General features: G+C 36.4%; 1 protein-coding gene across 3 annotated transcripts; it reads right to left on the reverse strand.

Annotated features, from left to right (window-relative positions):
* Window positions 1-1268: 1268 nt before the first annotated feature.
* CYP27C1 (cytochrome P450 family 27 subfamily C member 1) lies at window positions 1269-19208 on the reverse strand. Of its 3 annotated transcripts, none has more exons than XM_084524077.1 (9): window positions 18574-19208; window positions 14627-14817; window positions 12819-13018; window positions 11251-11460; window positions 9607-9770; window positions 7279-7445; window positions 6428-6506; window positions 5331-5534; window positions 1269-3521 (listed from the first exon to the last, which is right to left on the reverse strand). In XM_084524077.1, the coding sequence occupies exons 1-9, from the start codon at window positions 18910-18912 to the stop codon at window positions 3405-3407; spliced, it is 1671 nt and encodes a 556-aa protein (XP_084380203.1). In that variant the 5' UTR covers window positions 18913-19208; the 3' UTR covers window positions 1269-3404. The 3 variants fall into 3 exon arrangements, with proteins under 3 accessions (XP_084380203.1, XP_084380205.1, XP_084380204.1); XM_084524079.1 differs by having other exon boundaries at window positions 14627-14744; window positions 18574-18688; XM_084524078.1 differs by lacking the exon at window positions 18574-19208 and adding an exon at window positions 16012-16029.
* Window positions 19209-25316: the final 6108 nt, after the last annotated feature.

Genomic DNA, 25316 nt, shown 5'->3' on the forward strand with positions numbered 1-25316 from the left:
TGACCATGTTCTATCTTTAATTTCATTTTTTCCCCCATATCATTTCTCACAGTAAATTTATTCGAGCCTCTCATTCTCCTGATGGCTTGAAACCTTCTACATCAGTTTACTCATTACTAGCTGGTGATGCTTGTTTTGGGCAGCATTGTCCTCTACCTTAAGGAGTAAACACCTTAATTTGAACATATTTGAAGAGAACATTTATCTCCTCTCTCAATATTCACCTTTCTAGATTGACCACATGAGTATTTTGTTGAGGATATATTTAGTTTCTTGTAGACATCCATTTACCTTTCCCTCCTACCTAATCTAACTGGCAAGTGTGTAATTAAGCTAGCACAGCCATGTGTCCACAGAAGCAAGTTCTGCTAAGCCCGTGGTGACATAGCTTTCAGATGTGTCAGTGCTGGCTCTGCAAACTTCTGGTTTGCTTAAGTCACAGGCAAGCAAAGTAAAAGGCATTGTAGATATAAACGCTTTCACCACCCATAGAAACGTTCTATAAAAACATTTTGATAAACTTAGTAGCTGCCTCACCTGTTCAAATCAAACTCCATTCCTGAACACATAACCAAACTGTACACAGCACTACGTATGCGGTCTCACCTATTCTTCCCTAATCTCTACCAGATATGGTCATCAGATACATTCTAGGGTGTAATTTTCATTATTCCAAAGCACTTGCAATTTATAGTCATAGGTCTTCCTCTATACACTTCTTTTTCAACTAGTGAGCTCCCCAAAATCAGTTATTTTTATTCCCTAAATAGATTTTTTATCAGATTCCATCTTATCTTTATTACTATGCTCTAGGTTCTGTTTTTCATTTTCCCCCCACACTTTCTGACTTTAATCTTTATATCATTTATACTCTCCTATGCATTAATAAATTATCATTAATAAAAGCATGACATTAGAATTAGTACCAGAGTGTTTAGGTAACTTTGCCAGCAACTTTCCTCCATGATGACAGTACTCTTAATGATATTTTCTCTCCTTCAACTGGGTCACTGCACACCTTTAATTCTTGTATTAATCCCCATCTTTTCTAGCCAAGCAAGTAATTTCCCATGCAGTAGTGAACCTTCCAGTTCTATCCAACAAGTCAGAAACTTTAGGACACTAAAGAAAAATACAATTATAAGTAGCAATTAAAATGAGAAACAGGACTTGTAATTTCTGTATAAATACTTTATTATGTGTAAAAGACAACTTACATGTTCTATTAAAACAAAATTTTGTTAAAACAAAACACAGGTTTACTGTATTCATGTAAAGGTTCAAATCCTTTAAAGAGCATTTGAGAATGTCTCTTCCCTCTTCCACAGTGATCTATTATTTAGGAATTGGCATCAAGTAGAAAATGTACTGCAACATAGCAATGGCTGGAGCTTCTAAAGATGCTGTGACAATGCAAAAAGAAGGCCCTCTAAAGAATCAATATTTGGATTTGGGGCTTGGGCCTTTGGTCCTAAGGTCAACAAAAACTGGTAGAGTTGTTTAATCAAATACTCAATCCACGGACTTGAACAGACCTCTGGAGAGAAAACAAACAAACAAACAAACAACAAAAAAAAAACTCCTATTGGATGTCAACTTGCTTCAGCAGATACAACTCTTTATTCTACTTAGGATTGAAAATGACAGTGGGACAGAAAATAAATGGGTATAATGTGAATTCCTGGAAAACAGCATCAGAAGGCCAGCTCATTCAAGAAAAAACCCTCCACAGATTACCTGCTTTTCCTGTAGTAGAAGTATATACTCAATACAGGACTAACATTTTAAAGTCATGTAAACATTTTATCTTCCTACAGATGAGTATTGTTTAGTATTATTTTATATAAGAGAACCATAGGAAGAAGAGGATTTTTTTTCTTTTGTCAAGACTTTGAAAAGGCACTACAAAAAGTAACCAAAACATTAAAAATGCGCTAGCTACATAGAATTTCATGTGTACCATTTTAATTAAAGTGTATTATTTCACTCATAACTTATCTTTGACGTATTATAGCTAGATAAGAAAAGAAAAATGTAATTTTAAATATTGAGTTGCACAACTTTTTCTAACTCTACATATGTCTGAAACTTTATCATTATCAGTATGTAAACTACCTCACAAACAACAGTCAAAGCCTGCCTGACATGTAAACGGTTACCTATACATTATCACATAGATAATATCGTGTTAGGATATGCAGGTTTGAGTGTTGTTCAAGGCGTAACATGGTCCCAATGTATAAGGTTTCTCTCAAAAATGAGAATGTAACATTAGTGTACAGTGATACTAAAGTTATCTAAAGACTTAAGTCTCATGCAAGAGACTTTTGTTAGTCATCACATGAAAAATAAAGCCAAAAAAAAACACAACCAACATCTTTCTGGTATCCCCTCTTTGTATTAGACACTAGAAAAAACAAACAACAAAAAAAGTAGAACATCCAAATATTTCTATAACCACACTTCCATCCTACAGAAGGCAACTGTGCTCCTGCCTATGGGAACTACATGTGAAGTTTTCAGTTCTTATTGTTGAGGAACTATGAATATAGTTAATAGCAGTATTTTAATTAAATGATAAAAATGTAACAAATTCATCATTTTTATTATTTACACTTGGTTTTGGCATAATGTTAGCTAGAACATTGAAAGTGGCTTGTGCTGTTCCACTCAGCTTTTGCTTTGGTGACAATAACAATGTCTAGGTTCATGACTCTACAATATGACATTTAAACTCTTAAGATTTTTTTTTTTAATCATTTGGAATCTTTTTATGGGGATTACATTTGGATAAATTGTAAATTGCTCTGAATTTTGAGTCTAGGCAAATTGACAAATTGTATTTTCTTCAGTCACTACTTTCCATATCATTAAATATATGCAGTATAAATATTTTTACAGACAAGAGAAAAATGATCTCAATTTCAATGTTATGTGGAAATTTTTAAAATGCACACTAGAGGACACGAAACCAGAACGCAAATTCATAAAATGCAGCTAATGTGCATATACCATAGAGTAATCCTCTTGCTCTCAAACAGACTCACATAAGTAATTGACTTTTATGACAAAGCAGTGTAATAAAACCACTGAATGACACCAAAATGTCTAAATTTCACTTTGTGTTTTTCAATGCATGTGTTGTTGCAGCTTGAAATAAGGAAAAATAGATAATTTCAGTGCAAGGAGGAATTATTTTAGCATGTACCTTCATGCTTTTAGCATGTAATTGTCTATTATAGGAGAGGTAACTTCTCTTATGTTCTGCTGGGTCTAAGGCAGAGCATAATACTTGATCATTTTGCCAAGTAAGTACAAACCAGAGAACACACATGATCAAACATCCGTAAGATACAATCCTGTTTCCAGAAAAAACACACAAGTATTTCCAAAACATCTGAGTCTCACTTTCTGTCAGAAAATCTCACATTGATGGAGTCTCCAGGTGTCAAAAGTCCATGGGTTTTGGCACGAACTGGTTCAGTTTTGGGAGAAACTTTGATTTCAAAATTCTGAAGCAACTATAAAGACAAATAAGACAAGTATTAGGAAAGCTGCAAAAATATGGATGAAGATTAGATGAAGACTTCAGAAAAGAAAATATAAGAGACCATCACAAACAAAAATTCTGTTGTCAATTTATGTCTTCTGTTCTACTGAGTGCTGTGATTCCCACACAGAGGGGAAAAAAAAAAAAAAAAAAAAAAAAAGTTGAGCTATCACTCTGAACTATCAAAGAAATGAAGGTCTCTTTCAAACTTTGTGAGCTTTCAAGCCTCTACGTACTTTTGATTTCAATTTCTTGACTATAAATGAATATGTACAATTATAAAACAAACAAATAAGTTAGCCTCAATTCCATTGCATGCATTTATCCTCCTGGGCAGATGCAAAAACAAACATGAAACAGGACTATCCAGTGTACCAAGTGAAATAATCATAATAAGGCAAGGAAACAGATACAAGATCCCTTCCTGAATAGAACCACTCTAATCTGTGGTTCAGTTGCAAACATAAATCATAGAAATGGTGGGCTAAAACAAACTTCAAGAGGTTCTAGCCCACCACTGTTTGAAGCTGAAGACAGAAAACTTCAGGTACCTGAAAAAAACAAACAAACAAACAAAAACAGCTCTGCATGCATTTTATAGGTACTTTCATCTGGAAATAGTTTTATTAATTGTTAGAATAGGACATGTGAAAAATACTTCCTGAAGTCAGAAGGCATGATTCCTTCTATATTCGTGACATTAGATAAGTAATCAAATCAAAGAAAGAAACGAGACTGGTCTGACAACTTCTCATCAATCAGCTCCATGTTTTGTATACTACTATTTTTAAAATGCTTAAATGTCTTGGTGCTTGTAAATGAACTGTATAGTATTTTGTTTCAATTTCTTCCCAGAAAACAAAAGCAGGATCTCTATTACTTCCTTGATCCTCCTCTTCAAAAAAAAAGGCAACGATGTTTGCTTTATTTAGTCCCCTGAGAGCTATCTCACTCTGAGTTCTGAAAGACAGTTGCTAATTGTTTAAAGATTGCTTTAGGTGCTTACTTAAGGAAATTTAAAGGCAAATTTAATCAAGTTTTGCTTTGAATAGATAAAATGCGGCTAAATACAGTTATAGTTAAGTAACTATATATAGTTTCCGAATCCTTGAGTTTCGACAGCACAATCCCATTTCAGTATTTGAGTTAAAGGGAGCCTTGTAAATGATAAAAACTGGAGCAGCTGTTGGGAAAGCTTTAGGTCGTGAAACAATGGAAAACAATATATATTAATATGTACTATTTACTTATGTAAGTATATGTGTAGCTATATATGAAATGATAATAAAGTAAAATTAGAAGGAAAAAGAATAACCACAGAAAATAGGAAAAAAAAAAAAAACAAACCACGAGAATTTAATTTCACTATTTATCATAACACAATGGTCAGAACAAGGATATAAAAAACATTCACTTCTTCTTATTTATTGAGTTCTTTGTATATAAAATACTGTAACTGAGCAGGTAACCATCCCAATATATGTTAAAGAAGGCTTATAAAAACCTTCTGTACTAAATCCATACATTTCCTTAATAATCTTACCTTTAGTCTTACTTCATTTGGATTATAAAGTTTTTTTCTTCTGCAATGCAGTTTAACTAGTATGCCACTCTTCAAGCATGATTATTTTCAATTTTTTAAGCCTTTGCAGAATGAGCATGCTAGACAACACTCCAAAACAATGTTTTTGTGCACAATAAGATATCCAGAAATTGTATACATAGAAAAAAATCATACCAAAACATTTTTCTTCTTCTAATGTTGTCATACATTTCTAACCTGAATCAGTGCAAGATGAATTTCCAGTTCTGCAATTCTTTTTCCAATACAACTTCGAATGCCGTAACCAAAGGGGATGGAACCAAAATTGTCTACTCTGTCCAAATTATCTTTCCTCAGCCACCGCTCAGGTCGAAACTCATTTGCCATTGGGAAATTCTCTTCACTGTATGAAGTAGCATAATGACAGAGTGCCAGCTGTGTCTAAAGAAATAAATTTTATTTATACTTATCTAACTCCAATACACACATACACACACACACACACAATATATATATATATATATAATATATATATATATATACTTTTGTCACTTTAATGTTATAAAAATTAAGTCTCTTTGAGTAATTGCAGGGGAAAAAAAATAATAGAGAAGATCAATGAGGAAGGAGATTGGAGCAAAAGTCACAGGAACTGGGAATTGTCTCAAAAAGTTATTATGAGAGAAGGGGAAGAGACACAGGATAATGGAAAAATAAATAATGGAAGATCATTAAAAAAACACTTCAGAAAAAAAAAAAATGATAAACGTGATGTTTCCAAAAAAATTCTAAGGAAAAGAGAAAAAGAATACTTAATTATATAATCATATTAAGAATCCTGAATGTTTCAAAGCAGTGTTGCTCCAACACAGAAGTAAAAGGGAACTGTGTAGTCAACTGAAAGAGCTACACAGTTCTACCTTGTTCTCTGTGTAATATTTGAACAATAAAAGGAAATATCCATATTTTTAAAAGAAAATCAGTTTCTAAGAAGGGAATTAATAGGCAAAGAACTAGAAAAACTGGCAAAAATAATGAAATTCATACTTTTTTTTTTTTTAATAAAAATTCTAACATTGCACAGAAATGTTTTCAACAGATTCCACCCTCAAGAATATCGAGAACAAGCCACAAGGTTGATTAGCAGGTGAGGAACCAAACCTATTAAAATAATAATAATTAAAAAAGTGGGTATTGTTATAACATTTTTGTCCTAATGTTCTAGGTTGGTGAAATCTTTTGAAATCAGTGAAGTGTAAATATGTTGCAAGTGATTACATCTCAGATACAAAAAGTAAATCCTGCTCTCTCCAGAAAACTGCAACAGAACCTACCCCTTTAGGTATCAAGTATCCTCCAACAATCAAATCTTTCTGGGTCACTCTTCCATTTCCTGGCAATACTGGGTATAACCTAGAGACAAATATTGAAGAGAATTTCACGAGTAATAACTAACTCAACATAAAAAGTTTAGTTTCCAATCTAACATGCATTCAGAGCGTAAAGGTTCTTTAGAGTGTACAGATTAGATGGGAGATAAAAAGACCTTGAAGCATTTGTGAGAATATCATTAATACCCGAGAGAAGTATATAAACTAGTAACTGGAGGTTGAGCTATTTGGTCTATATGCTTATTTGCATTATACATGTACAAGCATGCAATCAGTTGGTCAAGCTGGAGATTTTTTTTTTTTTTTTAACACTACAGAGAGATGAAAAATGCTTCTTGATGCCTTCTTTAACACCCTCTTACTCCTCTCACCTCACTATGAACATTTAGTATAAACATAAAAAAAAAAAAAAAAAAGCACATCACATGCCTTCAATTTAAGTAAAGAAGCTTAAAATGAAAAAGAGAAGTACCACTTCATAGTGTGGGGAGTGGAGAAGACTAGGTTATTACAGTCCTTTATACTGACTAATATTTAAAAGGCCAAAATCAAGCTTTTAATTACCTCCCTTAACAGACGTCCTAAATATGTGACACTAATTTTACCATGCTTAAAAAGCATTATATAAACTATCTTATTTCATTCCCTGGATATCCTTGGGCACAATACTGTTACAGTAAGCAAAAACAGAAGGAGCAAATAATAAATATTAAATATAAACATTAGCCTTGACTCAAGACTCATCACAACCAAATGGATTTTTTTTTTTAATTAACGATTACAAAAACCCTTACCTCAGGGTTTCTTTCAGCACAGCTCTAATCAAAGGCAATTTGGGGACATCAAGAGCAACAGGAACTTGGTCTTTTCCCAGGTTATTGACTATTTCTTCATAGACACGTTGTTGAACCTCAGGGTGCTTTGCCAACAAGTATGTCGCCCAGGACAAAGTAAAAGAAGTCTAAGGGAGAAACCACTACCATCATCATGAAGTCCAACAAGAGTAGATTAAAAACAATTTCAAGCCAAGAAAAGCAAAGTTTTCCCCTATGTGTTTTATGTTTATGGTTATAAAACTGACTGGTAATGATTAACATCTGGATTCAATGCGATGTTGTCAGACTCCACTATCTCCTCCTTCAGCCCTTTTCTGCCCAAATATCCTCCATATATTAAAACAATCCATGCTGATACTTTTTAATATTTCACTGAGAAAGTAACAGAAAAAGCAAATGCAAACAAAACTACATAAACAATACAAAAACATAAACACACTAAACAGCAACCTGTGTTGTTCTTAGCATCTTACAGCATTTAAGACAGATTGTAAACTATACCTTAATTTTCCTGAATAATTGAAAATGTGTTTGTTTTTCTACTTGCATAATGAAGATAGACAACCAGTTTCACATTCTTAGCAGTAAACAGTTTCATTTTTAGCTTCTCACTCATTGGTGAGAAGATCAGATTGTATGGGTATGGGTTTAAAAACAAATAAATCTGGAAATGTCTTATTTGGGGCTTGCATTTAAGAGCAATTTAGAATGCAAATTCATCATGATGGTGACCTTTTATATCATGTTCAAACTGGGGTACAGTGCTAGAAGTAATTCTCAGAAGCTTTATTTTCTTCTTCTTGTAATATCGAGTGGTTGCCCCCTGCTAAATACAACCCTGCCCTATTCCTCTCAGAGCTCAGAGGAGCCAGCAGTTTTGCCAACTGCATACAAAACTTCCTGTGATGTAAACAGTGTTTCTTCCCTGGTTCCCAGCTCCTTCATAACCTCTTAAAAATTAGCACTTTTCCAGGGACAGACAAAATGCTTTGTAGCCAAAAGCTGTCTTACAATTTTGTTGAAAGCTTTTATAACCCTCCAAGCCTCCTTCATTTTCTGTGATAAAATGAGATCTGAAATGACAGCAGAAGGAGAAAAAAAAGGTTTCCTCTATTTCTGTCTTGTGCTGGGAAATGAGGAAATCACAAGTGCCATACTCTTACAAAATTGTTGCCAGCTGAGAAAGCTGCGTCAAATGGAAAGAAAAACTCATTGGCATGAACTTGAACACTGTCCTTATAACTTAATGAAAACTTTGTCACACTAAAAATGGAAAATTAAAGGTCTGAAAGATTAGAAAATGAATAGGAAGAATAACTGTGCTTTACTTAAGAGCCAAACAACAAAAAGCTGTCTAAACTCATAAGCCCGTGGAATATTTAACCAACAGAATGATCTTTAGCATATAAGCTTTACATATGCTCCTTACTTTGGAACTCAAAAGTATTACCATTTTGTTTTGTTTTGTTTTCCTTAGAAACCTTGCAGACTTTTCTTAAATTAAAAAAAAATAAATCTGTATTCAATTATCAAGAGTTTTTTTTTTTTTTAAAAAAAAACAAACAACACTTTAAAGATACTTTTTACTTAATCATTTTTACTTTAAGATTATTAAACACAGTCCTACATAATGCACTATTAAATAAAAAAGTTTACATTCACTTATAGTAACACTGTTTACTGATACTCTAAATCCATATATATAGCATATACAATACAGTAATTCTTATTTTCTTGTTCTTCTGATTGCCTTGCTGCAGTCAATGCTAAGCTGCACTGATTCCATGTAACAGGACTGAGAAAAAGGGAAGATATATACATGGCTTTTACATTTTTCTGGATGACAAATGCATCATTTGGTCTAGCTTGGCACACTTGAAATGTTTCCCTAGGGGTAACATACCTCGTACTCCAGTTTAATTAACACTGAGCCCCATCACCATGACTCTTTGCCTCAGACTGGCTGACTGTTGCCATCCCAAGTAGAGGTAGAGTGAACTCATGCCAAGCCTATGCCTGTGGCCCCCATCCTAACTGCAGCAGATACACCGGATCCAAAACATGCGTCCCCGTTGATTTACTACTGACTTCGTTCCAGTAGGGAGATTAGACAGTGTAGCAAGTTATTTTCTATCATATAAAAGATATCATGACTTAAATGTGTCAGAAATTAAGTCTTTAAAAACAATACACACATCCCTCCTGCACTCACAAAGGTAGCTGTGAATGGTACTGTGATTTGATTTACAAAACAACTGTGCTCAATAAAAATGATAACAAGCTTACTGTGTCCACTCCTGCCAGCAGCATTTCAGTCATATTGGCATAAATCTCCTCCAAAGTAAGCTCCTTACTCACTAGGAGGTATGTAAGTAGCCCACCATTCACTTCTTCTCCTTGTTCCAGTTGAGACTGAATAGCCTTCAATTTGTTGTCGACATGGATTTGACCTTTGGGATTCAAAAAAATTGTTAGGCCTCCATTTCTATTTTTCAGCTGGTTCTATTCAGTAACTTCAGTTCCACTTCTCCGTTATGCTATACTACATAGCCACGAACACATAAAATATTTTAAATCTATTTTCTCAGGGAAAAAATTAAAGCGCGGTGGTGTAGGTCATTGGGTACTCATGATAGGGAAAGACTAAGCCGATAGGAACCTTGGTGACTCGCAGCACGAGACCACTGAGCATGAGGAGAGGACACAAGAGGCTGTAGATTCTGACTGGAAGCGAAGGAAGCTCAAGGTCGAGTTTTACGCCCACCTGGCTTGTTTTCTGATGACTCTGCAAGAAGTGGTGACCTGTGCAGAGCGTGCTGCAAGTCAGCACACAGCAGCTGTTACAAGATGTTAGCGGCAACCAGGAGGTCAAAGCCACCGAACTGAATCGCACTGAAGACAAAGATGAGGAGCATCAAGTAATAACAAAAATGGAAAAACTTCAGTGAATGGTATTTTCTTTTGAATAATTTTACCCACAGTCCCATTTATACCTTTGTGACTGCAAACATTTTCAGTGAAACAAGTGCTTCAAAGGTGAAAACTCTTCTGAAAGTGAATGTCTCTCAGAATGAGCTTACAAAAAGAACTAGAATCGACATACTCCTTTTTGAATCCTCCACAACTACACACATCACAGTGATATTTACCATTTAATTCCTTTTTTCACAGAGGAATTAAATAAAGAAGTAGCATAACAAGTTTCAAACGGAACAAATCCCTCAAGAACAGTTTTTCACCTACTTTTAACTGAAGTCTGCTCTTGTTTTTAACCCACAAAAGGGAAAGAGAGAACTTCTACATGGGAAATAATTTAAAAGTGGCAGTGTAAAAAAGCACGTGTTTTGCAGAAAACACAACTATACCAGCATTAAACAGATTCCCTAATGCTTTGTGTAGGTACAAATCAATACATATAGGCAGATTAAAAAAAATAAGAAACTTAAGAATTTGCTCTGAAAAAGACCTACACAGACCTACCTAGACAAATAGTGTTAATAAAATAAATACAAAGATGCATGCAGTTTCCTAAAATTAGACAGGGAAAGTTCAGACCTTTGAAATACTCCAGAATATTAAATATATGTATATATATCAAAGATAACTCCTCCTTTTTACTCAGATGACTGAAGGCTGATTCATAAAGTAGTATAAAATGCTTTATTTTAAAAAAGATACTGCAGTACAGTGCTATATCTCTACATCAACTTCTGTGTTTGTATGTGTATATTTAAACTTCATAGTGAGTTTAATTAAATTATTACTCTGACCATTAGTTAATATTTCAGGTGGGGTTTTGTTTCATTATCACAGCATCTCTTCTGCTGCAATGCCTCCTAATAATTTGAGATGAGAAATACAGTAAGTCCGGTTCAAGCACACAAAGAACCTGCAGGAAAACAGCAGAACTTTTCTACTACTAAATCTTACTAAATTTGAAGAGTCCATCCCAGGATCTGCAGAACTCTTTCCAGGGTTTTGGAATAAGAGGACGAAGCCATTTGGGAATAGCACCTGCATACATAGTGGTCTTAAACATACTAAACATCAACTCCAGAGCCTCAATATATTCAACAGTCTGCTGTGGGATGTTGTTTTCCAGGCAGCCCAACCGGCATTCATACAGAATAGTTGCCACACCTGCACATACGAGATCAAAGAATTTGGTATACACTTCCATATACAGATATTAATAAGGTGAGGAATTAAAATTCTAACATAATCATAATCTTAATTATTCTAACTTCCATAAGCTTTGTTACTACCACTGCAGCTGTGAGTAGATAAAAATTGAAAACATTAAAAAAATAAAAATCCTAGCTAAACATCACAGAAAGACCGTGGCTACTATGTCAGTAATGTTCAGCATGAGAAGACAGGAATTCCAAGAGAAGCAGAGCAGACCTTCATTTTCATGTGTCTTTTATTTCTCTTGCACATCTTTCAGCAACTGCCAGTTCTTATGCATTCTTTTATTGTTTAGATAGACTTTTCAAAAAATCTAACACACTGGTTCTCTGAACAGTTGACAGTGAGTTGATCAAAAATGCAGTTGATACAGGATATAAATGAGTGCCAGGCACGAGTTATAAATAAAAGCTAAAAGAATGTGAAGAATTTAACTTGCCAGTTAGAGTGAATCCATAAGCTCAGAGTTTAAAATTCCATAAAATTTGTAACTTAGTTGAATGTGATTTTTAGACATTAATAACGTAGAACAGACTCAGATTAGTTTGCCAAACAGACAGCCATTTGATGCAGCATCTTCATAGGTGAGCAATTTTGAAGTTTTTGCAAAACTGAAGTTATTCGGATGTCTGTCAGCAAAGAGTGCCTGTATTTTTAAAAGGTACTATATATTAACAGCATCAGGCAGTATGAAGCCAGTCAAAGGAATGTGTGAATGCATATCACCATTAGATCTCTATAAGAACACAGGAAATCCTACACTAGCTAAGGCTGGAGTTCCATCTAGCACAACATTCCTTCATTAATGGTAGCCAGTGCCAGGTGATTTTAAGGCAAGCATTACCATCTCACACTTGGTGTGTTGTAGGCAGGGAAAAGCACTATCTTTTCCCACAACATACTATGAACAGAATTTAAATAGTGATTGCTTATCTGGAAATTGTCCAGTAGACTGTTAACATGTCTTAGAAAACAAACGATTAGAAGGTTAACACTCTTATTCTTGAGAAATTTATATAGAAACATGGAATATTGAAACTGGTCAGGGCCCTGACCGTACATTTTGCCTATTTGTCAGCATTTACACAGTAATTGTCCCTTATTACAAAGTATCATCTGTTTGAAGTCTACAAAGGAATTCTACCGATAGCCACTGCCTTCAGTAGGAAGGTATCCAAATGCAAACTGTCAAGCTTACCATTTCAGATTAATCACAATGGGGTAAAAGTCATTTATGACAAAATTACCTAAACATAAGCACATCATTTTACATTAATTTTCGCCACAGATGTTGTACAGCTCAGACCTACCTTCCATTGAATACTTGAAGAAAAGGTTGTTAACATTGGTCACTGTTTCCCCATCATCCTCTTGATTTCTGAGGGTGTGGATTCTTTTAATTAAATCTGTGATAACTTCATTGACTCCTCCAGAGTAAACAGCCACATCTTGGGGTTTCAGAATTTTTTGCCTCAGTACACTTCGCATTTTTAGCCATTGTTCCCCCTCCCTAGAAAAAAATATTAATTTCTATACACAACTGTTCTTAACAATCACTAGTTCAAGGAGAGCTCTGAAATGACAACTACTTATATTATTGAGATGAAAAATTAAGTAGTGAAATGACAATAATGGAGTTATGATACCGTATACTCGGTATTATGCTCCTACATTTTCATTTCATATTTATTGCATGTTCACATTAGAATTCAGTGTTGCAACATGTCTATATATCTGAAGGCAATCTTTGGGTGACAGAATTTGTCAACTCAGTGTTCTGAACTTAACAAGTGCCTCTAAATTAGTTTTAGCAATACTTAACATAAGAAATTTAGATTTACACAATTTTCTCACTAAAATTACTTTAAATAACTATTTGAATGAATAGTTTGCAAACTTGCTTTTGGTTAGAATTGGTACTTAATTGTCAAAGGTGGGTGTCACATCCAGATCTGACAAATCAAAAATTTAAGCTACTATTGTAAATCCCATTATTGATAAATCACTTTTAGTTATGTTAATTCTAAATCTACAAAGAAATAAGACAGTAGACTGAGCTTTGAGAAACTATTTACAGCTAAAGTCTCCTTTAGGTATATTTTGAAATCTTTTTGTTGAAGACTAGAGTTCTGAATTGTAGCATCTGCCTGCTTGATACAAGCAGAACGGTTGGGAACTGTGGCTCCAGGGATAACTTGCAATTTCTCATGAAGACAGGCAACTGTCTTTAATGAATTTATTCTGAATTGCAATGTATTTCCCATGATTTTTTTTTCTTTCTCCTGGAATAATGCTACTAAAAGGTACTGAAACTTACTGGCCAGCAGCAAAATTTAATCTCTTTAACAGACACTTTCTGGGTCTCTCTTGATTTCAGTTTTCCTCACACAAAACATCAAGGAACTGCTTGTTTGATTCTGCAGCGCAGCTTAAGATTTGAAGCTGAAGTGCCACCATTAAAGAAATAAACTGGCCATTACTCAGGAAATCAGTTTCCCTCTAAATAAACAACCTATGTCAGTGCTGACTGTGAGCAGTTCCTGTTGGCAAATAACCACACCCACATATGCACTGTCAGTTTATGCAAGCTTTAAAGCTAGATGACTTCTACAATCAGCCATACACAAAGATACATCTGCATGGGGATGCACTACAGTATAAATTTATGATACAGTGACTTCTCTGCATTGATCTAGTGAGAGAACACTTTGGTGAACAATAAAGTTAAGGTGAACCCAAGTCAGTAAGTCCACACAACACACTTCCAACTTGTTGCAGTCATCTGGATCTGAAGCAGATCAAAACATCGTATTTGTGCAGTGTTATGCCAAAGCTAGTAAGCCCTGCTCTTATATACTGCTTCCAGATAATCAGTCCCCAAGAATGTTTTAATGTGAGGTAGCTCATTCTTCATTCAAACTATGCATCGTTACCAATCCTTTTAAAATTTACAGCAGAATAGACAATTCACTATAAATTGATATCCTCCTCCTCCCCATACTAAACATACAAATATCTCCATGCAGAAGAGAATGAATTCCCAGAGGACCGGTACAGTCCTTCAGAAAAATCACTAGTTTTACAATAAAACAGAAAATGAAGGGATAACACCACTTACGCAGAAATAAGTCCCGTTGCTCTTCCTCGCAAGTCTCTGTATTCCTGCCATGATTCCATGTTAGCTCTTTGTGGTGCTCTACCTTCTGCCCGGAGGACTTGAGCAACCATATCTCGATCTGCAATGGATACAACAAACTGGGGACCAAAGTGAGACTTGAAGATCTTTCCATATTCCTGAGTGTGTTTTTGCTACAATATCACCAACAAAGAGAAACAGAAGTAAAGTATTACTAAGGAAAATCAACAGAAAAGGAAACTGACAATTTGTCACACAGAGAATTAGTGTATTGCATCTAGAACTCAATTCCCGCTTTTCCCATCAAGGAATGGTTTGAAATGTCACAGGAAAGCATTGAAGTGTTACTGTGAAGTGTTCAGCAGGAAAACAGAGGGGTCACGCTGTTCAGGACCCCTGACTGAAAATACCCAAACCTCTAAGGTGCAAAAGTGCCAGTGAAAGTAAATACCGAGAAAATCAAAGGGCTTGGGGCACTTAAAAGCACACGCATCTTCAGATCAAGTACGAAAGAATGTCAGGGGAAAAAAAAAAAAAAAAAAAAAGGAAAACAAGGAGGTAAATAGGGTGAATCTGAAAGTATAACACAGATGTATAATAACTTACTTGCAATGTCTTCTGTAAACAGACTTACTCTACCAGTTTATTCTTGCCAAAAACAAAAAAAAAGTGTATAGTTTCTTACATCTAACCTAGGATGATGATAGTGAAAAAAGTACATTTTAGGACACATTCATCAATGGCAAACTTTGGAGAAAGCCATACATTAATTCTGAAAAAGGAAGGAAAAGTTGAAGTGTTATTCCTGCAGTGAGGTTTGTTTAGTGGCCAACTGATCCACAAATTGTATGATTCAAGACAGAGGCAAGCAACAGGCAATTAAAAATTAAGTGATGTGTCACTGTCTGAGGAAATCTCACTGATTATTTTAAATAAATTTAATTACAATATTGTTGTCAAACAAAACAACTCCCAGGAATTCACTTGGAGTAGAGGTTCATCATCATGTTTGGAAAAAGAGTCTGCAAAGGAGTTGTTAAAATTTATTATTAGGACTTTAGATTTAAAACAGTTTAAGGTCTTAAAGGTTTTATTTCTCTTTAAAGTAGCAAAATAATTTAAATAGACCAAATTTGACATGTTACTTGCATCTAACCTAAAGGCATCTGCTTGCAGTCATGTTTGTTATAAATCAAACAAGTTTGATACAACTAAGCTAGTGAAAATCTAGTGTTGACCCAAGATTAATTTATGAGATATGTTTTAATCAGAGATGAAACATTTAATTGCCAACAGTAAATTTAAGACATATGAATTGCTCTTTACCATACAGTACCAAGCGCTTATTAAAACATAATTATTCTTACCTACTTTCCAAATAAAACAAGGGTTGTGCAATTGTGGTGTCTGACAGTCTCCACTTGACCACTTTCAGAACACATTGGCCAATTTCAGCCAAGTTTAAACACAGTTAAAGGTCTCCTACAACTACATTCTCCCATTTTCAACAACCAGCATCTGGATTCAAACGATACATATACATCTGTCACCCTGACAAGGGATATGCAGCAGCGGGAACTCAACCATTACTATTTCTGCTTGTCTCCTGCTAACCAAACATCACATGCAGACCAATGGGTGATGAAAAAACATTCCCAAAGCAGCTCTTGCCCCAGAGGTATTTTAAGAAATACTGAAGAGATTTAGAGACCAAGAGGCTTTAATGCAAGCTTGTGGTGGGAGATAAGTGCTGTAAGGAAAACGCAGTGGCGTGAGGGGGATACAGATCACCAATCCCGCAAAAAGAAGTTCAACAGATTTGTTATTTATGGAACTGACTGTTTTTATCCACTCATGGTAAGAAATTTATCATGTAGGGATGATAAAATTTACCAGAAAGTAAACTGTCAATGGAGTCAATCCAACATATGTCAGTTTTAAAACAGAAATTGATGAGGACTTCTGGAGTTTTCAGCAGAATGGTGATCACTGTATCAACTTGATGTTTAAAGAAATGCCTGGAATTTCTTTTCCATATTTTCTGTCACAACATAGATTTTCTTTCCCTTATTCCAGACCTTACAAATATTAGACTTGAATGTCTCATACCATTCTCACACCATTTCACACATCATAAATCCAAACTGTCAGCATCAAAACCCTTTCCCCTCACTTTTCTTTTCTTTATACTCGTACAGAGACATGAGATGCGACCCTCAACAAATTAAAAATACCTTTCCTTCGTCATAATTGCTGTAGGCATTACTGCTTTGGCCAGGACTAACTGGAATCATGTTACCGAGAACAGAATCGCCTTTGTGAAAAACACCCGGCTTCCCCACCCCTTCTGCATATAGCGTACGAGTGCTTGTATGCGCCAAAGGACATCGTTTAAGTAGCTGTGCTGGTTACCAAAGGGTTTCAGATTAATTCATTCCTGATGTGCACTGTATTGTTAAATTTAACAGACTGTTATTAAGCCGGCTAATGCCTGCTTGCATCCAGCATGTTTGCAAACAGGCCAGCCGTGATTTGCAAAGTGATTTTGGAGACTCTAAATAGAATAAAAACTAGTGTTGTGTTACAACTCCTCTTTGTCCTTTCTCCCGCTTTTCTTTCTATGAATAATGTTCACTTAAGAAGAAAATTTCTTATTCAGCTAGCGGTAGTGAAAAGCACACTCTTTACCTCTTCTTACATTCTTTCTAATAGTTGGAATAATTTTCAGTGTGTTGACTTGTGTACTTATCTCAAGGAAGCCTTGAATTCGGTGTACAAGGTAGGATTTTAGTGTTACAATACTATGGCGAGTGCCTTGCAAATTCTGTGTGCTAACAGAGCAGTAATGAAACACCATAATGTAAGAAATATAGTGTAGGAAAACACTTTAGCAATTAGAAAGAGCAGTTTATCTGCATGTACCCGTTAGGAAGTAATTAAGTCAGACAAATAATTCATCAGCAGCAATATAGAGGTTGGCCGCCATCACACAGGGCACACCAAACACCGTGCAGCCTGACACTTTTTAGATAGAAAGTGATCTAAATCTAGTCTAATTTATCTCAGTGATAACTACAACAAAGCCAGCCAAACCCGAGGAACTTATTACCTCCCCCAGCGCCCAATTTCCTGCCTTTTTCCCCCCTCCACACACCCCGCTCCCTCAGCAGGGCCGGGGCAGGGCGGCTGGGGCCATCCCCGCTCCCCGGGGGTCGCTGCCCGGCCGCCATCACACCGCGCCCCGCTTCCCGCCTCCCCGCGACCGTTGGCGCCCCCCCGGCTCCGGGGAGGTTTCAAACCGCCCGCCTCCCGCTGAGGGGAGGGAGAGAGGACCCGGTCCTGGTCCTGCGGGGTGTATTTATACAAGGGGAGGCCGGGGAGACAAAATGGTCTCTGGCCACGGCGAGGGAGCGCCGTCAGGGAGCTCGCCCCCGCTGCCTGAGGGAGCTGAGGTGCCTCAGCGCGACTGGGGCTGCCCCCGCCTCAGTGGGGTGCTGCGGTCCGAAAGGCGAGGAATGCCCGCAAATAGGTAATTTGCGAGTGCGTGAAGCAGCCCGGTTCAAAAAATCCCGTTTTTTTATTTTTTTTTCTTTATTTCTTCCCCGAAGAGTTTAAGCCAGTCACCTACACGCATAAAGATGAAAAGAAAGCTCCAGGAGCGGGGGTACGCGCTACACGCACAAGGGGAAGGGGGGGGCTCCTCAGGGAATGCCCGCCCGGCTGAAAGCCCCGTGCTTGGCCGAGACAAAACCGCTAAACCTCCATCTGAAGGGACGCGGAGATTGAATGGGGCTCCTCCTGGCCCCGGCTCTTTCATAACAGGAGCGCGGTGCTGCGAGCTCGGGGATTGAGCAACGTTTTTGTGAGGAGAAAAGCCGAAGTAACCCCCGGCGGGACTAAAATCTACGAAATCTCCAACTCGGCTGTACCTGGATCTCATGAATGCGGCCGAAGCCGTCCTTCCAGAAGAACTCGTAAAGGTTGTAGAGGGTGTTGGGTCCCGGCATTTCCTGCAGGCTCTTCACCCTGCCGAGCCGCTGCCTGGGGGGCTCCAGCAGCCCCCCTGCGCCCCCCGAGCCCGCCTCCGGCCCCGGGGCTTTGTTGGCTGCCGCCCCCGGCGACTTGTCCGAAACCTCCAGCGATGGGCTGCTGGAAAGCTTGGGCAGCTGGTGAAAGCCGCAGGCAAAAAGCTCCTGGTAGAAGTAAGTCCTCTCCCATTCAAGTGGCTGCTTGCATGCCGTTGTCAAAACTCTCGTGAGGAAAGACATGGCTTAATTTCAGGAAGGTCCACTTTGTTCCCGCAGCGGCTTGTTATGTGGTTGCTTTCCTCGCTGCCTGCTTTAACTTGTACAAGCAGCACTTCTCCAAACTCTTACTGCATGAGCATCAGTTTACACAGACCATTATTTAACGCTCCCTCCCCTAGGGCTGGAAAAGGGGGGTGGGTCTGGGATGAGACTTGAATAGAACGAACCTATTATTTTGTATAATTCAAATCAGATAAATTTGCCCATTAAGCATGCAGCCAAAGTGTAGTTTTTCCTTCTTTCCCCAGCTGGCAAAATCTCACACGTGGATTATCTCAACTTTCTCCCTCACTGAGAAGGTGGGTTTAGATTTATGCGAAAACATTTCTACATCTGCATACAAGTAGCAATGGTTTTTCACAGTAACATTGCAAACAGTTCCTGTAAATTACAATATCCAGGGATGTTATTTGTATTACAGATTAGTCTATCTTTTGGGTATGATAAACCTCGTAAGCAGCTTGTGTCAGCTTCTGTAGAAAAAAAACCTTTTAACTGCATGCAGAGTTCCTTACCGCAGCTTTTCTCAATTCAGTTGCATCAGTTTATAATAATATGCAGAGAACTTGAGCTCCAACCTGTTCTGCACAATTTCAAAAGCCTTTGTGCTGTCTTCATACCCATTTCTGCATGCTTCTGAAAGTATTACTGATAATCTGCAAAAACTTGATTATCTCCAGGAATGATGTGGGAGATCTCCTCAGTTAAAAGTGAATCAGAAGCTCAGGTAACATGTGAGGACAGAGGAACATGTCAAGCAAGATTCACATTTACGGAACTTACTTTTCCAGCAACTTAGTCACTACTAAGTTTAATGAGCTCTGTTTTCCTTGTATTCTCTATATTTTTCTATATTTGTATTTTGGGAGGCATAATCTAATTAAGATTTTTATATATGCTTCTTTTCATCACTGAGGACAACTCCACTGAAATAAGTCTCTCTCTTGAGTCAGATGTGCATCATGCTCTTGGTAGATAGGGCATTAAATATTGCAGGAATAAAAGCCACATGATAAACAGCCTTAGTATCTATAAAGTACATACTGGTTTATGCTAAACTAATGTCTTTAAAATAGACCTCATTATATTTAAAAAGGTCCAGAGAAAAGCAACATAAAAATTAGAAGCTTTTAAACAATGATATATGGAAGAGGTTGAGAGAGTTATTTCATCTGCTAAAGATGACTACCAGGGGCTAAACAACTGATTACAGAGGTATACGTCTTTTGTTAAAAAGAGATGTATATCCGAGGAAAGGAAAAAGTAACAGGCTTAGTTTGCAGCAACAAATTTCTTGGTTAGATTTTCAGATAGCCTTGCTATCTCAGATTTCTGGGGTCTCCTAGATATTTCAGATAGCCAAGCTACCCCAGGAAGTTATGTAGTTGCTATCACTGAACTTTGTAAGAACAGATTTGATAAACATCTGTCAGGCACAGTCTGGGCGTATCACAGTCTAGATTACCTCTGGAGTTTCCTTTTACCATCTACATTTCTGCATGGTGTAGCTCCATTATTTCTTTAACATTTCTCTAAATGTTGGTTTTGGAGACACCATTACTTATAAAATAAATACTTCTGGGAAAGAAATGAAAAAACAGCTGGTAAATGTGGAATTCAGAAAAAGTTTATAATTGTAAGAGAAAGGCTAATTCCATGCCTTGCTTAGGGACAGTGGAGGAGAAGAACAACCGTGACTATCTCTCAGAGCAAACAGTAGATGCACTAAGAGATGCCTACAGCAGGATCTAAAAACAGAACATGTATTTACTATATAAGAAAGATGGACAGAAGTCCTAAAACATGCAATGAACAATCCAAACTAAATTATCTAAATTATATTTCCCATATTATAATATCAATATCCATAAAAAAAATAAAGCTACCAAACAATAGATGATGTCCCTGGATTCTAAGTCAACATATACAATGAAGAGAAATGAGTTCATTTTGCAATCAACACTGATACAACCCTTTAGTTAGACATGTTAAGAATTATATATATGAGTTTTAAAAATATATTCTTAATATCAGTGATAATAATTTGAAATTGATTTTTTTTTGAAGTTTATGCAGTTCTCCAGTCTTAAAATTTTTTTTTTCGTGTTCTAATTTCTAGATTGATGGAGGGAATACATGCACTCTTCCTAAAAAACTGCTTTTTGCATCTGTCAGCATGGTAAGTATTTTATATCAGTCAAACACCATTAATATAATGCAAAGCATCTGCATCTCCTTCTATTAGTATACTAGTTTGAAACTCAGGATATATTATACTGTAAGACTACAATTTTGCAGCTGGCACTAGCTTTCTCTGGTCATACATTTTTGCAGTTAATTCCATATTTGGACTTTCAGTCCCTTCCCCCTCCCCCTTACTTCAGAATGAATTACCTCTTTTTCATGACATTAATCGTGAGAGAGAGTTTTTCTAGCCAACCTACTTGAAAAAGAGTTTCAGAAGTTTTGTCTTGTAAGTACGTCACCAGAACAATACCTGTTTTTCCTCTGAGGAGTTTCTGGAGGTGGCAGCAGTCCCAGTAAAGGAACTGTGTTGTAAATCCTCACTTTCATATTTCTAGGCAGTTTAGTTCACATTAGATTTTGTTTGTTTGCACCAAAATGGTCTGAAACAAAGATTCTATTTAAAATAAATAGATAAATCTCAGAGAAAATGAAATTTTGTAAAGGGTGAGTTAAAGACAATGCTAATCACATTCCATTCACTTCAGGGGAGACTAAACCATAGAACTTTCATACAGTGTACAAGGGGAAAACACAACACAGTGCTCTATTATGATTTTAATAATTTTAAGTACAGCTATCTTAATTACAGCTGAGGCAGCTATACTTTTTCATGTCTGTAGTCTCTCTGGAGGATTTTTCATTATATAATTTCTACCTTGCTAAGCTGTTCTTGAATAGTTACGTTGATCAGTAATGCATCCTCCAATGTAATGGCTGCCTGTATACATTTATATATATATATATTCTCTATTTACTGTTCTCTAACTTACCTGGTGTGGTATACAAAACAGCTGCAGACCTTCAGATGGCATTATTGACAATCCTCAGCAAATCTTTAACATTACTCAAACATTCTATGGTTGCCAGCTATCAAGTTTATCACAATAAAGCCAATTTCAAGAAAAATAAAACAGAACACCTAGATATCGATTGTCTTAAGCACAGTGAGGAATTCACCTCTCTCTCCACTGTCTGGATAGACTTTTTAATTATTTATTTTGAGATTGTGCTCAACATTTGAAAGTCTAAGAGAGTTTCTCCCATTATTCACATGCAAAGATTTATTACTGTCAAAAGAGGAAAAAAAATAGGAGAAACTTAATACCTGTAATTAATTTGGAATAACATTTTGTACTTAGTGGCTATCTGCTTTTAAAGAAAAGGCAGAATCTATTTGCCATTTGAGAAGAGACCTAACCAAGGAGCTCCTATGAGACACCTCCACAACTACTTACTCTCTTCTATTTTTATTGCTTAGAAAGTGCCATCAATGTCTAACCCCTCTCCCCTCACCACATAAAGAATATCAAAGAATTTGCAAAGTTGCTTAGAATCAACTGAGTATAATAAAAATAAATAAATGAAGAAAGGACAAAATAGCAACGCACTGATGATGAAAATGGTCAACTTTCCCATATATAGCAGAAGGGGGACTTAAAGGAGAATAACACTGCAGTTCTGCCTATCTGTAAAAATAAGTCCTTTCTGGCACAAAAGGAGATACAAGTGGATTGACATCCACAGAAACATAACATGGTAGACCAGTAGTTCTAAGGACCAGTAGTTCTAAGGACCAGTGTCGGCAAAAACTTAGTACCAGTAGGACTAAGAGGCCTACGTACCATAGTTTGCCATGAGTAGCAGACAGAAGGGTCACAAAATAGTTTACCAAAAAACCCTGTCATAATATTATGTTCCAAACTTTATTTATAAAATTTATTTATAAAATTTCTATGAGGTTTGTTAGATGGAGCAGAAATGCACTACAGAAGTTCAGATACACTTAAAATAATGCTATTATACAATAATACTATACAGTAATTATCAATAATACTATAGTAATCCATCAGTGCAGATAGAAGTGTGTTTTTCTAGGTAACATGCAGAAAAATAGTACCTCAAATGACAGTAGCCAAATTGTATGGCGGTTAAATAGCCCAGACCAGGAAGGGAATGCATATGAACGTGAATCAAAACATGTGGCCTACCACAGCATTGAATATGGAATTAAACTATTTTCTTCTCTTAGCTGTGCCAGATCATAATCTTGTGGTTCTGTTTGACTTGTTTGACTTTCAAATAAGAGTTATTAATGTATGCACCACTAAGTTTACAGCTATACTGCCACACATCACATCCTTACTACTGCAGAATCCAAGATGGAGGTCAAAATTGCCAACTACAGCATGTTAAGTAATCAACACTATCAATAAAATCCAGCGTTTATGCTACAAGAGACAGACAAAGCTGAAATAACAGTTTATTCGAGTAGACTAGAAAAGGAGAAAAGAAGAATGAAGGAATGAAACCTACCCACATTTGAGAGAACAGCAGCAGGTTTCAGTTTAGGGTGTGACCTAAGCTGGTGGAGGGATCAACATTGTATGGTCCCCTTTTCCTCCCAGATATGATCACAGATTTGTTTCAGGTAACAGAAATCCAGTAGTGCCAGAGAGCTATGTAATTCCCAGGAATAATGGTGAATGTAGCAGCTCTAATATAAAACCTCTTCCTTGCAATCCACGTAAGCCCACTGAACCATGAAGACGCAAGAAGTTATGCCACCAGCACCACCCAAACAAAACACAATTATGTGACTTGGAAGATAAACATTTTCTCACACTTACACAATCTTCCACCACGTATATTCATCAGACTTAACAGCAACTTGAAAACACAATTCTTTACATTTAAACAATGACATTTGTCCTAGCCTGTCGGTCTGCTGATTTTGAAAAATTTTTATGTAACTAGTCAGTTTGGACTTCTGTTACTTCAAACAAGTTGGAGCACGTGCCTCTTCACAGTGGAAATGCTTCAATTTTAAGTAAGTTTTGGTATGTAACAGAATCACAATATAAACTAGACTATCGACAATTTAAGTGTATTATTTTTGGATGAGAGTCATCTCCAAATCCACAATCATTATGTTCTCTCAGTCTAGACCCCTGAATGTGGTCATATTAATTGTGCTTTATTACCTTCACTGAATTATTTCTAAATCCAATTTAAACTTGCCCTCCTCTTCACGTGAACTCTGACAAAGTTCAGTTGAAGCTTTCTTTGTGTAGTAATAACATTGCTGTTCAGTCAGTGGTTACATTACCATCTTAGCAGGAATTCTGTTTTCTCAGAATTATTTTACTTCTCAATAGCCTTGACTGTATCTGCCTTGTAATTAACTGAAGAGTATCATAAATATCATACTGCAGATAAAAACATCGGTGTTCAAATAGCTAATGCATCTAGAAGTATTTATGGAAATAAAAGAGATTCGATGGGAGACATTTAACTTTGCCCAAATAACACCATCAGCTAACATGTTAAAAGATAGTCTCTTCAGAACTTTTGAAAGGAAGAAAAGCTGAAAAAGCATTGGTAAGTCAGAAATTCCAGCAAAAAATTTCCAGTGTACTTTGAAACATCTCTTTGCTGAAAAAGCCATGTTGTTAGTCATATTTTTTGCTTTTTATGACTGCCCTTAAACACATCTTCTCAAAGATCTTTTCAAGTTGTAAAGTCACTTATTTGGAATTTTAAATGCTTTCCAAATTCCCATTCATTTTCCTGAAAAAGGTACAAATTTGAACTTAACGGACTACGAGGTGAGAACGGAGCTTTTAGGTCATTTACTGCTAAAGCAGTTTTATCCTAAAAGAAAAAAAGAAAAATCTTCTGAATATTTGGCTTCATTTACCATATGATGACAATTAAAATATCGATCAAATATTGTACCAAAAGAAGACCCAAATCTGAGCTGGTTAGCCAGTGACAGGTGCTGACAACACTGTACATGATTTACGGTTTAATGCTTAAACAGAAAAATATGAATCACATGCAACATGTAATGAATTCAGCTCTAGAAATCTGTTGATTTCTTGAAGCAAATATAGATCCTTATTCTGTCTGTATACCTGTAAGTCCCTAAACTACCCTGTAAATAGTTGCCTGTAAGCCCCATGTTTTTAAATACACTGTAAAGAAGTAAGGCTCTACTAAAAACTGTGACCATCAGGAGGGCATAGGAAACTGCAGAAAAATAACAGTTGCATGTATTTTAGTGTTTTGCAGAGCAGCAGAACTGCTTGAAATTGCAACCCCAACGCCACTGTGCCCTT

Source organism: Aythya ferina, assembly GCF_964211825.1.
Source record: "Aythya ferina genome assembly, chromosome: 6".
NCBI classification, from domain to species: Eukaryota; Metazoa; Chordata; class Aves; order Anseriformes; family Anatidae; genus Aythya; species Aythya ferina.

Coding starts and splice junctions, on each gene's coding strand:
- CYP27C1 (XM_084524077.1), bottom strand. CDS start 18,912: ATGTCTTTCCTCACGAGAGTTTTGACAACGGCATGCAAGCAGCCACTT. Junction 7,446..9,606: donor TGCTGGCAGGAGTGGACACA/GTAAGCTTGTTA, acceptor TTTCTCCCTTAG/ACTTCTTTTACTTTGTCCTG. Junction 3,522..5,330: donor TTCATCTTGCACTGATTCAG/GTTAGAAATGTA, acceptor TTGTCTTTATAG/TTGCTTCAGAATTTTGAAAT.